At 39.2% G+C, this 18,963-nt stretch overlaps 1 protein-coding gene across 1 annotated transcript in view; it reads right to left on the bottom strand.

Moving 5' to 3' along the window:
• The window catches only part of RASEF (RAS and EF-hand domain containing), a 77,581-nt gene that overhangs the window by 43,187 nt on the left and 15,431 nt on the right, over positions 1-18,963 (bottom strand). The window contains exon 2 of the mRNA XM_033236978.1: positions 2,808-2,954. Within this exon, the coding sequence (XP_033092869.1) occupies positions 2,808-2,954 (147 nt within the window). The remainder of the gene's footprint in view (positions 1-2,807; positions 2,955-18,963) is intronic.

The following is an 18,963-nucleotide window of genomic DNA, read 5'->3' as shown; positions in this document are numbered from 1 at the left end:
ATAAATAGGATAAAATGATATTAAACTAGATTGTGGCAAAGAATAAAGATATCAAAGTGCTGGGAGGCTCTCAATAAATTCTGAATTTTTTTGGTTTTTTTTTTTTTTTTTTTGCTCTCATGACTGAGTTACAATCCTGGATTAAAAAAAGAACCCCGTGGCAAAGTGATGGTTAGATATAATTTTGAAATTTCACTATAAAAAACTCACAATGTTATATGTTAAAGTGAGAAGGGAAAAAAAGATCTCAATCATTATTTCTTATTTGTCCCCTAAAGTTCTAGAATGTAGATAAGGTTACCTTTTAGAAAAATTTTGTTTGTTACGAGTGCGATTATAAATCACATCTCTATGGAGGCAAAGCACATTGATTTGTATCTAAACCATGAGCTTTAGAGGTGATTCATTTGGACAAATGACATGCTATTAATCAATGATAGGGCTTAAATAGAAGATTTTCTGTCTTCTAGTTTGATGGGTCTCTGCTATAGCAACTTACCTGCTTTTGACTTATTCACTCCCTCACAATACAATTTATTCATGCATTGGTTCAACTTCCACATAAAACTCCAAGGAAATATTGTGGGAGGAAAAAGACCCCAAAGTAAAATTTTCAGTAACATTATTATCTTCTGTTCATATTTACTTCTTCCTCAGCTTATAGCCTGTCTAAGGTTGTTAACCAAACTTGGGAAATCAGTTCATTTCTGCTTATAAATACCTGTTATCTGAAGTCCAGAAATTATGTATCTCTATAGCAATGCCTGGTGGTTTTTTTGGTCAACTCTGGGACTGTAAATGGCTAAGGCACATATCCTTTCTCCCTTTGTTATGATCATTTCCCACCTACTTCTAGCCATCCCATCCCACACATCTGGGACTGCTCCGTAATGGACTCTCTCTGCCCTTTTCACTTCTGAGCAACATTTTTCTTCTTTTGCAAATCACGGTGATGCATAACCACAGAGTGCTTGCCCCATCAATTTCTAATTTCTAGTGAAATGTCTGCCCACTGTGACCTTAGTCCAGGGCTCCCACCAGGACACTGGGAACCCATTCTTCGGGTGCAGTGCAGAGCAAAATGGCCAAAACCCTCCCCCAATCCAAAATAGAGGTGAGGATGGACGGCTAAGAATGCAAGGAATGGTTTACAAGTAGCCATTTAAATACTTCCTGAGGTCATTGATAGCTAAGAAAGGAGCCTTTAGGAGACTTAGGCTCCGCATAGAGCCTGGCTCTGGGATCACCCCAGCAGCACAGAAGGGAGTGGATGGGGATGCCAACACAGCTCGAATTAATGTGATGTACTCACTCCACCGTGAGAAAGCAGCCTAGCTGGTAATGAGAACATCCAGCATGACAGTCTGTTTTTTTCCCTTGTAGGTGCACATGGTATTATATTTAGATGGGGTCGTGGGTATGTGTGTGTATACCCACATATCTTTGTGTGGGTCTGTATATGTGTACCTATGTGTATACCTGTGAGTTTGTCTGTTTTAATACTTATTGGGTGTTCTGAAGAATCAATGTGTGTGCCTGCCTGTCACATGTCAAAAGAGGCCAGCTCTGATCCACACTCCAGCATGCTCTACAGAATCTGGAGTTCTGAGAACCATGCTTTATCCTACTGGAAGCCCCTAGAAGGCTAATTTGAGAGAAAACTGGTCAGTCAGGTACTAAAAATGTTCATAAGAAGTCCCTTGTGAATAGATTAACTTTTGCCTGATTCTAGGGACTATAAGAAAGGTCCTATTTCGTATTAAGAATTTAAAATACTTTTTTTCCTACGTTATAATGTCCTTTAGTTACTCCAAAAGTTCAACTAGATAGTTTCAGCATCATGTGGATGGGAGGGATAAAGAGACAGCAGAATTGAAGACAAGTCACCCGCCCCTATGCAGACAGGGCAGCCTCCTTTTAAAAAGGCTGTGTTTATAAGCTCCAGGCAGAAACCAGCAGGGTGCACAGTGTCTTGGGAGCTGCTGGTGGAGCACACGGCAGCAAGGAGCATCGGTGGGGCACAACACACAAGAACTGTGACAAACACAATGCCCTCTCTTTCCCAATATATGTTAAAGGAATGCAGTTTTTCCAGGGGGCAAAGAGGCTGATGTTTGGACTACAACACATATAAATTCTTTTTTTGCATGATACAGCTGTTAACACCAATCAGATATCCTATGTAAGCTAGCTATGGCTTATATGAACTGTATTAGAGTAACAGTTTAATAGTTCTTTGGCTTTCAGTTCAGAGGGGGAGGGCCAAGTGAGGAGGGCTAGAGAGTAGAGAGAGCCAAAGCAGTACTGCTGAGCACCCATGTGGTGGGCAGTGTGAGGGGCTCACCCATGATACCATTCACTAAGTCTTAACACCCAGAGGACGTGAAGATATTCATCCTCATTTTGCAGATGCAGGAACTGAACTCAGGGAGATTAAGTAACCTGCTCGCAAAGTCTCATACATGTAGGTAACAAGGCCAGGCTTCAAATAGTGTTCCACCTACTTCTCTGGATAAAGTTTCTCCTGTGTGTTTTAAGCAGCAAGATGTAAGATAAATCTCTTAATTGTTCTGTATCAAGTCACTGATCCTGAAGAGTTTATATAATAGGATCATGACGACCTATTGATTGATTGGTAGCTGACCTACTTCTCCAGTGTTGGCTTAATTTTGAAAGCTCTAGACTCCTGAAGCTCAGTAAGTCTACCAATATCATAGGGTGACAATGCAGTTCAGTCCATTTGCTGCCCAGGTCAGAGAGCAAGTTAAAGCACCCACAGGCCACTTATAAAGGAAAGATTTCAATACCTCTTCACCGCAATGGCCAAATTTTCCATTTCTGTGCTTTGAAGTCTTATCTCTCTGATGAAGTTCTTTATAACATATTCATATGGCTGAATTAATCTTGGCTCCACAAGGTTGATGTTCTGGTACAAGGTACTAACTTGCTCTTCTCTGCCAAATAAAGAAAAATTAAACCAATTATAAAATTTTAAAGGCAACTCTGCAGGGGACTTTTAAGAAAGAGAAACCTAAATGAAGAACTAAGGAAAGAAAAACCAGCAATCATACAATGATCAGAAGGAAGGGAAGACAGCAGTCAGGAGATATGGTTGGATTTTTTCCACAATAGGAAATGGGGACCTGTGAGGACAGTGAAAATGCACAGCAAGGGACTAATAAGGAAGGATTTTGTTGTTGCTTCTGCTGTGTGTGTTTTTTTTATTTTAATAGAAAGATAAATCAATTTACAGAAAAATTAGGTAACATTAAATCAGTTACTTAATTCCATGTTTCACCCACCCCTAATAAGACATGTTTCAGCCTTTATGGTCATAACGGTGGGTGTATTAGTCCATTTTCACACTGCCATAAAGAAATACCCAAGACTGGGTAATTTATACATAAAAGAGGTTTTAACTGACTCACAGCTCCACATGACTGGGAGGCCTCAGGAAACTTACAATCATGGCGGAAGGGGAAGCAAGGATCTTCTTCACATGGTGACAGGAGAGAGAAGAGTAAGGAGTGAAGGAGGAAGAGCTCCTCCTTAAACCATCAGATCTCTGAGAACTCTTTCACTATCGTGAGAACAGCATGGGGGAAACCGCCCACATGATCCAAGCACCTCCCAACAGCTCTGTCCCTAGATGCATGGGGATTAAGGGGATTACCATTCAAGATGAGATCTGAGTGGGGACACAGTCAAACCACATCAATGAATGTAACTATTATGTTATGGTCAGCTAAAAATTACTTCATATAAATTCACATTTTTATATATATTTGCATTGAAGTCAGTCACAATTCTCCTGACACCAAATGTGTGAATTTTTTCCTCATACCAACCAATTCTCCAACATTTCAGATACCAACTGAGTGTCCAACAATCCAATTTCATTCTGACACCACCCAGAGTTAGCACAGACCCCACAGGTTAAGGGATCAGTGCCACAAGACTGCTCCCCACTTAGATGCCAGTCACAGGTTCCAGATTGCCACCTATACTTCTGACCAATCACCTATAAATCAGGGGTTTCTGTGACCCCCCTCTTTAGGTTCCATACTCTGCTTAAATGGCTCACAGAACTCAGGAAAACACTTGACTTAGGTTTATCATAAAGAATATAACTCAGGATGGCCAAATGGAAGAGATGCTTTGGGCAAGGTATGGGAGCAGAGTGTGGGTGCACAGAACTTCGATGCCTCCTCTGGGAACAGCACCCTCCCAACACCTCGGTATCTTCACCAACTCAGCAACAATCCAAACACTATTGTTTTGGGGGCTTTATGGTGATTCTACTGCACAGATGCAAGAGATTACATCACTGGCCACTGGTGATTACCTCAATTTTCAGCTTCTCTCTTCTCCCTAGAGGTCAGGGATGGGGCTGAAAGTTCCAACCTTCTAATCATGTCAGTCTTTCTTAGTCTTAATAATCTCCAACCCCCTCTTGAAGGTCTAGGGGACCTCAGCTACCAGCCTTCTCACTACCATACAAAAGACACTCATCACTCTGGAGATTCCAAGGGTTTTAGGAGCTGTATTCCAGGAAGCTGGGACAAAGACCAACTACATATTTCTTGCTGTATCACACTCTTTATTTGTGACAGTCCTCATAGTTACTATTTAAAACCTTTTAATAAAAGACAAACATTTTTAGAGGTATTTCAAAAGAAAAATTAACTAGATTCAGTAGCTGATCTGATAGAGGATAAAGGAGCTAGTTGGTGAGGCTGGTGGTGTCCTTGACTCACAGTTTAAGAGTTGATTCACTAAGAGTGATCTAGCATGATCTATGAATGATATACCCTTTGTGTCTAGTTAATGAAGGCTGTGTAACTCATCTGCTATGGATGGATGCTATAGCTACGTGTAGACTTAATAAGCACACTATTCTCCAGTGTATCCAAGCTTCTCCAGATTGATGGGCTGCATACTGGCCTCCTTGGACAGCTTATATCAGAGACTCTGCAATCTGGCCTTCTTCTTCTGATCCTAGTGGATCCCTGCTTGCTAGTATTTAACACAGGCTGTGACTGGGTTGTGACAGTAGCAGCACTTTTTAAAAACAAAGAACATTTATACCAGTTGAAACAAGAAATATCAAAAATTTAGAGAACAGTCAATTCCTTGGGCATGAGATGATAATTTACCATAATACCAGCATCAAATAATTCTATCAATTCTCATTAAGCCTAGAAATGTTGGGGATAGCTAATAATTGCAGGAAAGTCAACCACTTTGACATACTGCCTGATTTAAAAATTGCCTCCAATATTTGGATAATTCTTATGTTTGGTGATCTGGTTCTGTGATTTTACAGTTACTCCCCTGACAATGCACAACGACTTCTGTCTCCTGTCCCTGACATGGAGAGATTACTCTTCTCCAGGTCCTTGTCTAGTTTTTGGGCAGGCCACCCCAGGAACCAGGAAATCTGAGAGCATTTCACAGCCATCTATGGTGTGACACCACAGTGACACCAAAGCAACAGCCACAGAAGACCACTCAGAAATCCTGAGCACAAAATTCATACCCATCCACTTGATCAACATTCCTTGGGCTTTTGCCCTATTACTCTGTGGAAGGCAGCATTTTAAGATGCTATGAGGGCGCAAGAAAGATGACAATAATCCCAGGCCTCAGTAATTGAAAAGCCATGCAGACAGTCATCTCACAACTGGAAAAGAAGACACAGTCAGATAGAATACAATTTATAATTGTAATAAAAATAGTTACATGTAGTGAGTATCACCATATTCCTGGTAATGTGTGAGGAAACATGTATGCCTCCTCTCTTCAAATGCTCACAACAACATCATGAAGAACGTTTCTTATCCCAGTACTTCAGAATGTGACTATATTTGGAAATGGGTCTTTAAAGAGGTAATTAAGTTAAAACGCAGTCAATAGAGTAGCTCCTAGTCCAATCTTACTGGTCACCTTATAAAAAGAGATCTGAACCCAGACACACACACACACACAGAAGATCATGTAAAGACACAGGAAAAGACAGCCATCCGCAAGTCAAGGAGACAGGCCCCAGAAGAAACCAACCCAGCTGATACTATCATCTCAGACTTCTAGCCTCCAGGACTGTGAGAAAATAAACTTCTGTTATTTAAGCCACCCAGTTTGTGATGCTTATTGCCACAAATACCTAGGCAGCCCTAGCAAACACATACTGTATAGGGCCCATAGTAACATGGTGGTTAAGTGGCAGAATAAGGATTCAAACTCAGTTTCACGCTGTGGGCCACCTGATCAACCATAAAATCGTATTGCTTCCCTATGTGTTAAATAGCTAAACTCTGGCAGAAGAAATGGGATTCAAAATCAATCCATAGATCTAGGAAACACTGAAAAACATAAGGTACACATTAACTCTGAAGCTTAGTTAAGCATGGCCCCAAGGTGTGTCCATGTGGCTGTAAACTCTCCCAGGCTTGCTCTTTCTTTCTGTTGCTTTTTTTTTCACTTTTTTTTTTTTGAGACAGAGTCTCACTCTGTCACCCAGGCTGGAGTATAGTGGTGTGATCTCGGCTCACTGCAACCTCCGCTTCCCAGGTTCAAGCAATTCTCCTACCTCAGCCTCCCAAGTAGCTAGGATTACAGGTGCCCACCACCATGCCCAGCTAAATTTTTTTTTTTTTTTGTATTTTTAGTAGAGACAGGGTTTCACCATGTCTCTGAGACCATGCTGGTCTCAAACTCCTGACCTCAGGTGATCCACCCACCTCGCCCCCTCAAAGTGCTGGGATTACAGGCCTGTGCCATCACACCTGGCCCCAGGCTTACTCTTATAAACAAACTGCTTGATCTGTACAGAGGCCAACATGATTCAAAAGAACTGCTCAAGGAAAATATTATTAATAAACCTGCAGTAGTAAGTCTCTTCATTTTGTGGTATAAGACACAGAAAACTGCCATTATCTTTCCCATCAGAACTGAGTACAAATTCTGGTTGCAACAGTGAGCCATATTTATTAGGGGGTAATAAAAGAAAAATCTCTACTCTTAGATTGTCCGACATAATTTTAATGGATCATTAACTTCTTTGCGCCTTTGTCATTTACTGACTACCAGGAAGGTGCAAAGCATAAAAACCTGCTCTTTAATAGAATCCTGCCTGTCAGGGGGACATTAAGATACCATCATCTAGGCCAGGTGCGGTGGCTCATGCCTGTAATCCCAGCACTTTGGTGGGTAGATTGCCTAAGGTCAGGAGTTTGAGACCAGCCTGACCAATATGGTAAAACCTTATCTCTACTAAAAATACAAAAATTAGCCAGGCGTGGTGGTGAGCACTTGTAATCCCAGTTTCTCGGGAGGCTGAGACAGAAGAATCGCTTGAACCCGGGAGGCAGAGGTTGCAGTGAGCCAAGATTGTGTTACTGCACTCTAGCCTGGGTGACAGAGTGAGACTCCATCACACACACACACAAAAAGATACTGTCACGTCGAATCCTTGTTTGCTGGCTATCTGTACAACATCAAAATGTTCAGAAGTAGATATCTGAGTAGATTCCCTCACTTTCTGCAAATTTCTAAAATGAGAAAGAAACATCATGATTTGTAAATTCTTAGGTCATTTGTTGGTCCCGGAATTCATTATAGAGAATTTCAAAAATAGTTTACACTGAAGTATACAAACAGAATAATTACAGGAAATGTCTGCCACTAACAGAAAATATGTCACATGGTTACCTGTTGTGCCAGGACTCTACACGGAAACTCAACTATCTTGCTCTGCATTACAGGGCACACAGGGAGATCTGATTCCCAAGAACCCTTGGCCGATAGTTGGAGTCATGTGACTAGTTCTAGAAAATGGAGTAGGTACAGAAATGGTATGTGTTTGCCACCTCCAGGCTTGACCTCTAAAATCACTTACAAAATCTTCAGCACATTTTCTTTCATTCTTTCTTTTTTCTTTCTTTCTCACTTTCTTTCTCAATTTCTCTCTCTTCCCTTTCCACCTTCTCCTTCTTTCTCCCTTTCCCACCTTTCTCCCTCTTTCACTCTCTCCCACTTTCTCCCTCATCCTCATCACTGAAGTGAACAACTCCAACATGGCTAAGCCTCGTGATAGAACGTGCTTGGATCCCTGAATCACCACATGGTGGAAGACTGCTCAGGAGAGCTACCTGATCACCTCGATCTGTCAGATACATAAGAAAAAAATGTTTGCATTGCATGAAGCCAGTAAGACTTGTTCTTCGTTACAAAGCCAGTTCTTTGTTACAGTCAGCTTTAGCTTAGAAAGATGGCATTATGGTTTCCTCTCTGGGTATTTTATCATCTTCTTCTATATTAACATACTTCCTTACCTCTTTACTTGATAGCTTCATACCATAAGTATGTAATAAAACTTTTATGATCAGATAAGTCTTAACAATCACCACCCACTCTTTTTTAGAAGGGAACAAAAGGTTATTCTGAAGCATTCATATGCCAAAGCAGACATTTATTGATCACCTTATATATGTAGTCGAGGTGCCGATTTAAGCCTTTCCATATATTATTCATTTAATTCTCAAGATAACTCTATGAAGAGGTTATCACTAGTATCCTATTTACTGAGGAGGAGACTCAGGCAAGTATGTCCCTTCAGCAGAGGTAGGATTCCCACTCAATCCATCTGGCTCCAGAGTTGGGCTCTCCAGGGAAGAACTAGCTCTTCACACCAGAAGAAAGTGCTGAGCCAGTTTTCAGGGGTCTTAAGTACATACCTCCATTTAGGAATATGTAATATAACAAGATTTTTAAAAAATTACTTTGGAAGAGGACATGTTTTATTGCTACAAGGACTACCCACGTTACAAGAGGACTCCTTAAAAGAACGAAAGCATGAATAAGATAAAAATGAGATAACCTTATACAATTTAGTTTACTTAAAGCTATTTGGGGGAAGGACTATTACATGCAGCGGGCAGAGTCCCACCTTCCATCCCTGACCCCATCTGCCTGTGTGCTTCGCTTGGTCTATACTGTGGAAATGATGCACCTTCTGGGTTATGCCAAGAGACTGCAACATAACGCTCTTGGCAATTCTCACACCCGATAGAAAAAGGAAAAAAAACAAAAAACAAAAAATACTTCATCATAGCAAAAGATAATACCTGGTCCCTCTACGTAAGATTTCTATGCCGTGCCTCACCTGGGTAGCTAAATGCCTATGGATTTCTCAACTCAATAAACTTGGCACCATTACTTGGTGCCAAGATAATCTTTTGTTCCTCCCCAAGGGTGTAGTAGTTACTGGCCTCTTCCGGTGTCCTAGCTTCTGACGTCAAAAGTTAAACAAGCAGAAACGATACAATGGCCAGACACACAGCTCTGTTTTCTTCTGGGCCTGACCCAGTTGGCACAAGTGAGTGCTGAGAAGGGTGACGAGCAGTGACAAGGCTTGAAAACATTTTGAATTCATGAGGGACCCAGGGGCTCATCTAAAGCAATTACACCTGCACTCTCAAATACCACGCAGATCTGTTTACAGGTGTACTTGGCAAACACCAGGTAAAGAAAGATCAAGGATCAAGTCGTAAGCATTAGCCAGTCAAGAAAAAAGCAGTCTCTACTTCTGTCCTGAGAGAGCAACCAACACTAATATATCTAATTTGTGTCTGAAGATATCAAGTGAAATGCAATGAGAGAAAAATGTACTTTGAATTATCAATGTTTTAGATGTTATTTACCTTCTTGTTCAATAAATTATATGATGATTTGTATGAATGACAGTAGCAATGGCTAATTACCGATGAAAACTTCACAACTTAAAATTTTTAAAGGATCCCTGAGAAATAAGAACCTTAAATAGCAAATATTCCCATTGAAGCTGAGAGGGAAATTATATGTATTTGAAGAGAAAACAGGTATACTTAAGACGTACAGAAATTTTTAAAGGTCACGCATTTTCATAAGATTAACATTTTACTCAGAAGATGACATGTATATTTGTGTTTATATATCTGGAATGCAGTAGGGCTGGTATGTAGAAAGCTTGGACACAGCTGATCTCAGGACATCTCTGGAAACCAGTTAAGTACAGAAAACTTCACTCCACACTAAGAAACACAGTGATCCAGTAGGGTGCTTAGGAAAACTGGCCCTCAGATCCCATGTCTTGCTGATTTAAGCATTAAAATAGGGAGCTAAATTATTCAAACTGTTTGTTTTATGCATCTAAAACCAAATTTTTGGTAAACAAAAGCACACAGTATTAAATGCCAATGTCTTCATCATTCTACACTAAGGAATGCCACAAGAACATTGATGCTGAGATCCTAGCACCTGAACATGAGACATTAAAACATGCATGCAATCGAAGAGGCACCATGTGAGATCCTGAAAATAAAATGCTAGGAAGCCGAGTTCCTTCCTGCATAAAGCTCACACGTGATTGAAAAGTTCTGTGAGGATTAAGTACAAGATGTGCTGACAGCATAGAACAGGTGAATGTGACCAGAGCTTGGGGTATTCCCTGAAGCGTGCATAGACGTCAACTAGGCAGAAAGGGGGTGCGGTAGGGGGTGGTCTCTTCCAGGTATCAATAGCCACAGGCTGTGCACAGCCTCGGGCAGGAGAGCTGGGGCTGGAGAAGTTAGCAGGAGCCGGACGAGCACATCCTCAAGGACCAAAAGTGCATTGAAGGGGGTCGGCGGGGATATCCCGAAAGGATGGGAAGCCATGGGAAGATTTAAAGCAAGAGGTGTCATGATTGAGTTTGCATTTTCACAGTTTTGGCTGAAGCAAGGAATTAAACTAAAGATTTTGAAATAAACGTGCAGAGATAAAGATAAATCTAAGGCCATTATCATTTAATCCAGAAATGTAGAACGTCAGGAGTTGTCACTAGTTTTTACTCCAGAATAAGTAAAATTACAGACAACTAAAATCTGATAGTATAATTATTTCTCTTTTTGGGTAAGAACAAGGAGTACGTTCTTACTAATGTAATACCAGTTCACCTACTTCGTTCAATGCCCCGAACGAATCACAGTTGTTTTGTCAGTAAGTGCAAAGGTTTATCCTTTCTCTTCCATACAAGTTAAATAAAAAGTACTCTTTTAAAAATGTATTTTTATTACATAGTATGCATGCTTCCAGAATAAACCCCAAATTAACTAGAAAATAAAGTCTAAGGGCCAAATCCAGCTATGCTACTAGAACAGAGCAATATTAATTCCCTTTCTAAAATTTAAGCCTTGCTTTCTAGACAGGATGACCTCTTCCCACTAACAGAGTTGCCTACGATTGGCTGTGGTCTCAATCTGCATACAGAATGGCTATCCAGCTCTCCAAGCTAGAGAAAACAAACAATGGTCTCCTCCACTTGGCCCCAGCAACCAGCAGACTTGGAAAGACAACCTGGTCCTGGGGCTGAGGCTTCTCTGGCTTCGGTTTTGCGGCTGTCTGATCAGAGGAGTTTCTAATCTACATTTTAAACTGCCAGTGCCTCACCCAGGCCCCCTTAACCACATACATCTCCTGCAGGTAAAAGTCTTTCTGGGTTTGTGTCATCTAGAGAAATATTACTTACCTAAGTACCTATTTTTATAACATTCGCCAAAAGGTATTAAAATGAAAGTTTCCTGGAAGATGAGAGAGTTAACTAGATCCATTCAATGTCTAGAAACAATTCAGATGCAAATTGCTTCCTATTTTCAATCACTGATATTTAGTTACTGGGAGTTCGCCAATGGAGGCAGGAAGGTAGAAACAGCAGAAAGCATCGTGCTGAAGGTTTACTGCAGGCACAGCCTCAAAACAATTAGGGCTTCTGGAGTCATAAATGAATACAGCACGGGATAAGTGGAATGGCCTAGGCAGATTTAAATGCTTCCTCCACCACATCTAAGCTTTATGACTCAGAGCCAAACACTTTACCTCTCCAGCTTCGGTTTCCTCAACCATAAAGTGGGTATAACAATAGAAGCTGCCACCTAAGGATAGCTGTGAGGTACAATGCTGGTAATCAGTAAGTGCCAGCCATTGTTCCCATCCATTAGTACTCCTGACTCCAATCCCCAACTGAGTTAAAAAGAAGTAGATGGTTGTCTCCTGTCCAAGTCTGGATGGTGTTTCAAAAGGGGCTCAAAGGAAGAAAACCTTGTAGTATGGGAGCTCCATGAACAGAAATATCTTACGGGTGGCAGTACTCTGGGAACTGAAAAGGGAGAATTAAATTAGGTCACGTTCAAGGTCAGTCTGCAAAAGTTACAGTCCATGGGTAAGTAATATCTCCTCTGTGAAGTACCACGTAGAAAATACTTTAGGCTTTGCAGGACATACTATCTCTGTTGCAACTATTTAGCCCTGTCACTGCAGTGTGAAAGCAGCCTAGACATTGCATAAATGAATAAGTTTGGCTCTGTTTCAATAAAACTTTATTTACAGTAATAGGCAGAGGGATAGATGAGCCTTGCTGTGGTGACTCCTGTTACCGTCTATTAACATAAGGCCCTGAGCGTAGCAATGTGCATGGGACAATGCAGACCTCACCCTTCCACACTCAGATAAACAGGCTTTTATTCACATCCTGCCCCAAGTCCAGATCAAACTTTTTCATACACAGAAGTTCATTTTGTTGATATTATAGTATGTATGTGCTGTATGTGTGTACATGTATATGTAAGAATATACAGCTCTTTAAGAGCACTTGTCTTGCAATGCACATTTGCTCTCCCTGTATTTCTCTTCTATCAACTTAACCTGAGTCAAGTTAAATGTAGGCATAATCTAGTAGTGTTAGTGCAAGTCGGTATATTATAGCTATTTTCCATGGAAAAAAAATACTTCTACTTTGGTTAAAAAAAAAAGACAGGAGCTGAGGAGAATATAAGGAGTACAGTATCCATTTTTATGTAAAATTTCTCTTTAGATGACATGTCACCTTCCCAGATTAGGACACACACTCCCAGTTTATGCTCGTTGTCCTGTATCCTGTCCACAGTAAACATCTAACTAGAATTTCCCTTTCACTGTAATCAAAAAGTTGCATTAACATGTATTACCTGTTCTTAAACTGCGTACCAACTGTGTATTTAAACTTATTAACAGTTGCATTAAAATAATTCAGGGTGCATTTGTTGCATCTCTACTTTCACTTTCACTTTTTAGTGTGTGAGACATCCATGCCAGGGAAAAGATAGAATAGTACGTGGCTAAATCAGAAGATAATCAGGAATAAACCCATCTCTCCTTTCCTGACCCTTACCAGAAACTTTCCTTTCAGGGGCAGGAAACAGAACACTCACACTCACTGATAAAACAAATTAAGCTTGGACAAGAGGAGCTGGAGACAGAAAGCTCCTTCAGGACTCAGATGGTGGTAGAGAAAGACTGGAAGCAGATGCCTCGGCCAACCATCTCGAAAGTCAGTCAGTTGTGCTCCTATCTGCAAGATGTGCGAAATGCTGCCAGGCAGCCATGTGGTCAAGTCACTGGGAAATTGGAAATTTACAAGCATAGTGCACATGAAATATGTACAGAAAACAGAAGTTGGACAGGCCTGCCTCAGAGCGATGGAGAGTACCTCGGATGCTCTTGCTACAGTAAGCTGATGCTTTTTATATGGCTTAAGTGTATATCTAGTTATTTTATTGGATGGCAATGCTTTTATCTTTTGCAGTAAACCCTTCTGGCAGCAACAACCTCAAAAAACAAACAAAAAAATGGTGCACGCTTAATAAAAAGTTGAGTACTCAATTTCCTTTCCTCAAGAAAGTAGATAAATGCATAACTGCTCCAAATGGTTAACTGTCATAGCCAAGAGGAGCATAAGGAGACATGACAACAAAATGGAACGTGGTGTCCTAAATGGATGCTGGAACAATAACAAAAAAGGGACTTTGGGGAAAAACTGAGGAAATCTGAATATGGACTTCAGTTAATAACAGTGAATCAATAATCAGTTCATTAATTGTAACAATTGCACTGCACCAAAGCAAGATATTAATAAGGAGAAGTGAGTACATGTTACACAGGAACACTATACCCTCTTCTTTTTTTAAAAAAGCTTCTCAATATTATCCTCCACCATGGTGCACCATGGTGCCCTACAGTGACGTCATGGTGCCCTATAGTGGTATCATTAGCCATATGAAAACCAGAAAATATAAAGCTCCTGAAGAAGCAACAGGATCTATGTCTTTTAAGACAACCGTATTCTTCAGAGTCTACAATTTTACTCATGCAGCTGCAGAACACTTACTTACATACCACCTGTGAAACATGACTTTTTTCTTAGGTCAAGAGACTGTTGTTTCAAATTAATTCTGCACAAATTTTTATTACCGATTATCTTGTATAAATGCAAAGAGTGAGATGATAGCTGTGTTTATTGTCTGCATTAGCAGAAAAAGAACTTCACAAAGGTAAATCAGGCTAGTTTTATATCAGTGCAATGAGATGCTTCAAAAAAAGTAGATGGAATCAAAGTTCAGGAAGTTCATTCTGTCAAAGACAAAACATTCAATCTTATTATTACAAATGCTATCATAAATTCAGTGGGAAATAAAAGAATAAAGCATTGTAGTAAAAACTGTATTTTTACCAAATCAAGAAATCTATGAAGTAGAAACGCATTGGAATTGGTGGCACATATAACTGAATCCAAATACACTTTAATATTCTGCAGACTAAAATGTCAAAATTTCAAATATAATTACACACATAATTACATTATCTAAACATTTTTTGCAATTGTCATTTTCTCTCTTTGTGGCTTATCACCATTCAGATTTTGGAAATCTTTGGACCTTTGAAGAACTACTTAGCAAATCATCCTAAATGTCCTATGTCATTTTGTAAACTAGTCCTCTAAGCATTCATTACATTTTGTTCAAAATCAGTTGGAAAACTTTAATCAAATCACTCAACAATGGGAACTATAAAGGCTACCATCCATTTTTCAAGTTTTTTGCAGATTGAAGTTAATTGAAAAGTAAGCCTGAAAACAGTAAGATGCTAAGGAATTAAACAGATTGAATGATGAGAGTTCAAATGTATAAATGAAATTCTGTAATTATTATTTGGAATATCTGAACTTATGAGAAAAATCTTTTGATGGTCTTCCTATCTTTATTGATTAAATTTATATTCTATAACAATAGGATAGAATTGAGAAGTCCTACAATTTTGATGTATCTAAGTATTGGAAAACATTTAAAAGAAACATAAATGAACACAACTTGATAAGTCTTGTCTTATAATTGTTAATAAATTTGTCAAAGTATTTGTTAAAGGAAGTATTTTGAAAGGAGGTAAAGATATAGAACCTGTGACAATCGTGGACTAAATTATTCACATATGTTAATATTTACATGTCAATACCAAGACAAAAAACAATTAACGATATCCTCCACTTAGAATTTACTCTACAATTATAGTTCAACACTTGAGAGTGTTTTCTTAATTTAAAAAAAAATCATGATCTACACAGAAGAGTCAACTGCTGATGTCAACAATTTCAAATTTAGTAGTCAAAAAATGAAATCGTAACTCTAAAGATTACAAGCGATATTATAGAAAAAACTAAGAATACGACCACATTCGAAGAAGATGTATTCTTCAGAAAAGTACCACTAATTCTGGCATTAGAGATAGATATAGGTAATTAACATTAAAATACATTAATATGTTCCAGTACTATTTTCCACTTTTTAACGTTCACATAGGTGATAAGAAAATTTTTACTTCAATGTACATAAACCTTTTATTTTACAAATAATTTTACTTTTAAAAATTTTGACTAGAACTAGTATATAGGACCACTATATAATAAAAACAATTTGTTAGATAATAAAATAGTATTTTGATAAAATTATATAATTTAAAGTAAATTAGTTCTCCTTATTTTATTCTCAAACAAGTCCTGGTTTAGGGAATCAGTTCTACGGCCACTCTAGTTTCCTATCTCATTTCCTTCTTTCTTTTTCCATCCTTAGGTGCTCAATGTCCTCAAGTATTTTGTAGAGGGCTCAATATAAAATATGTAACTTTTCAACAAAGGAGACAAGGTTCAGATCAAGCACGTTTTCTTGACTGATTTCACATCACTGTTCTGTTTTTTTGTTTGTTTGTTTTTTGTTTTTCAATTTTTGAGACTGCAGAAGTTGAGAAACAAATTCCTCCCTGGTCAAAGTACATTTTAATCTGAGTCTTTGATCAGAATCTAAGCCTTTCATATATGCTATGTAGAAGCCAAATCCTACACATCAGTCAAGGCTTTCCCAAAAGTCACCTCTGAAAATCAGCCCTGAATACTCCAATCACAGGGAAATCTCTCTCCTCCTATCCCCACCACACTTTATTATCTGAGTTCTGTGTATTGAGTTTTCTATGGATGTTTTACCTTCCCGGTTACCCTACCACTCTCATATCCCTTGCAGCAGCCAGCACCTATAGGTTGGACCTGGAGCAGCTTCTCCATTAATGAATGAACGAAGGAGGCAGGAGGTCTGGGAAGAAGGGCTCAACATGAACTGATGTGGAGACGGTGGAGTTTTGTACTGGATCTGCGACAGGCTCAGAACTCTGACTCACAGAGAATAAAGAGGGCAACGGTGGGAAGGAGTGAGCAGGTGAGACTTGCCTGCACAGGGTTATGGAGAGGGCGAACTATGGGAAACATGATTGCCAAGATAAAAAGGGTCTCCCCTGCTGAACACAGTGAGAAAGTAGGAGATTCTAGAAAGCACACCAGATTCCATCTGAACTTTACACACACCAGCATGCACCGGTCTTCAGTGTGCTGCTGCCTTCGCCACTATTTTTTCCCTTTTCTCCTTTCACATTGTTTTCAATGGGGATGCGCCCACTATTTATCATAATAACAGATGCTAAGAATGCTGAAAATAAGTCCAACTCAAGAAACTGTCTGTCTCGCTGGTATCTGGAATTATTTCTGATAAGCAAAGGCCCCTTCATTTTGTTCCATGATATGGTTTGGCTGTGTCCCCACCCAAATCTCATTTTAACTGTAGCTCCCATAATTCCCATGTGTCGTGGGAGGTACCTGGTGGAAGGTAATTGAATCATAGGTGCAGGTTTTTCCGTGCTGTTCTACTGATAGTGAATAAGTCTCATGAGATCTGATGGTTTTATAAAGGGCAGTTCCCCTACATTCTTGCCTGCAGCCATGTGAGATGTGCCTTTGCTCCTCCCTTGCCTCCCAGCCATGTGGAACTGTGAGTCCCTTAAACCTCTTTTTCTTTATAAATTACCCAGTCTCAGGTATTTCTTCAAAGCAGTATGAAAATGGACGAATACACTCCACCTCAGATTTGTGTTTTTGTGAGCTGAGGTTGCTGAAATCTCAACATCAGCTGAATGGCTAAACCCATGTATCAAATCTTGAATATATTTTGAATATACTTCAATAATAAATGTGGGGGCATTTTTAACAAAATAATATTTATATTTGTTAATAGCATATATGTGAGTTCCAAAAATAAATTAAATTACGTGATTCTATGGAGATCAACAAAGACAATATATTGCATACATAGATAACTCACCATTAGCTTCTACAAAATATAAGGATTTGCTTGTCATTCTAAAATCTCCAAACGATTTATTAATATACTACAGAATCATGAATACCAGTAAAGAACACTTTTTCTTTCGAAATCAGTACATTCCGGAATATGTAAGTACATTCTACTTGTTCATTCGATAGCAAATATATTTCCTGAATTAGCACTTATTATATATTGAATACCTACCACTGATTATTAAATAGTTGGTATTTAATTCTGAATTATTACTGGTATCATGGAAAGATAACTGTTTGGTTCCTCATCACATTTTGTTAACAGTTAAATAAACCTTATGCTTGAATATACATAACACTGGCAAGAAAATTTGTTACAATTCTACACAACCTGCTTTGGCCTTTTTATTTTATTTTAAATATAATTTTTGACACAGAGTTTCACTCTTGTCACCCAGGCTAGAGTGCAATGGCACGATCTCAGCTCACTGTAACCTCTGCCTCCTGGGTTCAAATGATTCTCCCGCCTCAGCCTCCCAAGTTTACAGACACGCGCCACCATGCCTCGCTAATTTTTTGTATTTAGTAGAGATATGTTATTCAGGCTGGTCTTGAACTCCTGACCTCAGGTGATCTACCTGTCTGGGCCTCCCAAAGTGCTGGGATTACAGGTGTGCACCACTGCCCGGTGCTCGGGCCTTTTAAAAAGCCTATTTCAAAGGTTATATTAGTTTGCTATGACAGTGAATGTAATTAAGCATGAAATTATTGTCTATGACATCTTTGAATTATGTTAAAACTATTTATATATGTGATATTATTTGTTTAGTGTCCCAAAAGACATGTCACAGAATTTTATAATCTACTTTTAAGAATCACTGATTTTTACCTACCTACCCTGCTACCTAACCATCAAACATAAAGATAAATCAATAATAGTGTTCCAGTCTGTTTTATGAAAAGATACAAAAATAGATCAAAAATATCAAACCAAGTAAAATTAGTTGTAGAGATTTTCTTATGAATTTCTTAAACACATTTCCCCTTAGAAATAAAATGTTGCCGACATCTCTAATTTGACATTTCAACAGTTAAGACCCTTTGAGAGGCTCCCAGTCTCACTCCATGGTGCTTGGGATACATTTTCCACAAGGCAGAAGCCTCCTGAGACAGACCCCACTGCCCATCATCTGTCCACTCCACTGCTTTCCCAGCAACCTGCTGGAATGTTTAATTACTTTTTCATTTGATTTTCTCCAGAATGGAAGGGTGACTTTCTGAAATGTGTTTTTTAAAAAAAGGTAGCCAAAAATCTCATTAAAATCCGACTTTTGCACATTATTCAAGGATCAGTTGTCCTGCCACTGGTCCACTTTTGTGCTCCCAGAGCCACAGTTCACTAAAAGAGCAAACAGCCTTCAGATCTGCAAACACCATCTGCCAACAGAGTCTGACCTCAACCC

The sequence above is a fragment of the Trachypithecus francoisi genome, unplaced genomic scaffold, assembly GCF_009764315.1.
Source record: "Trachypithecus francoisi isolate TF-2019V2 unplaced genomic scaffold, Tfra_2.0 Lachesis_group16, whole genome shotgun sequence".
Taxonomy (NCBI): domain Eukaryota; kingdom Metazoa; phylum Chordata; class Mammalia; order Primates; family Cercopithecidae; genus Trachypithecus; species Trachypithecus francoisi.
This window is presented reverse-complemented; position numbering and strand designations above follow the sequence as displayed.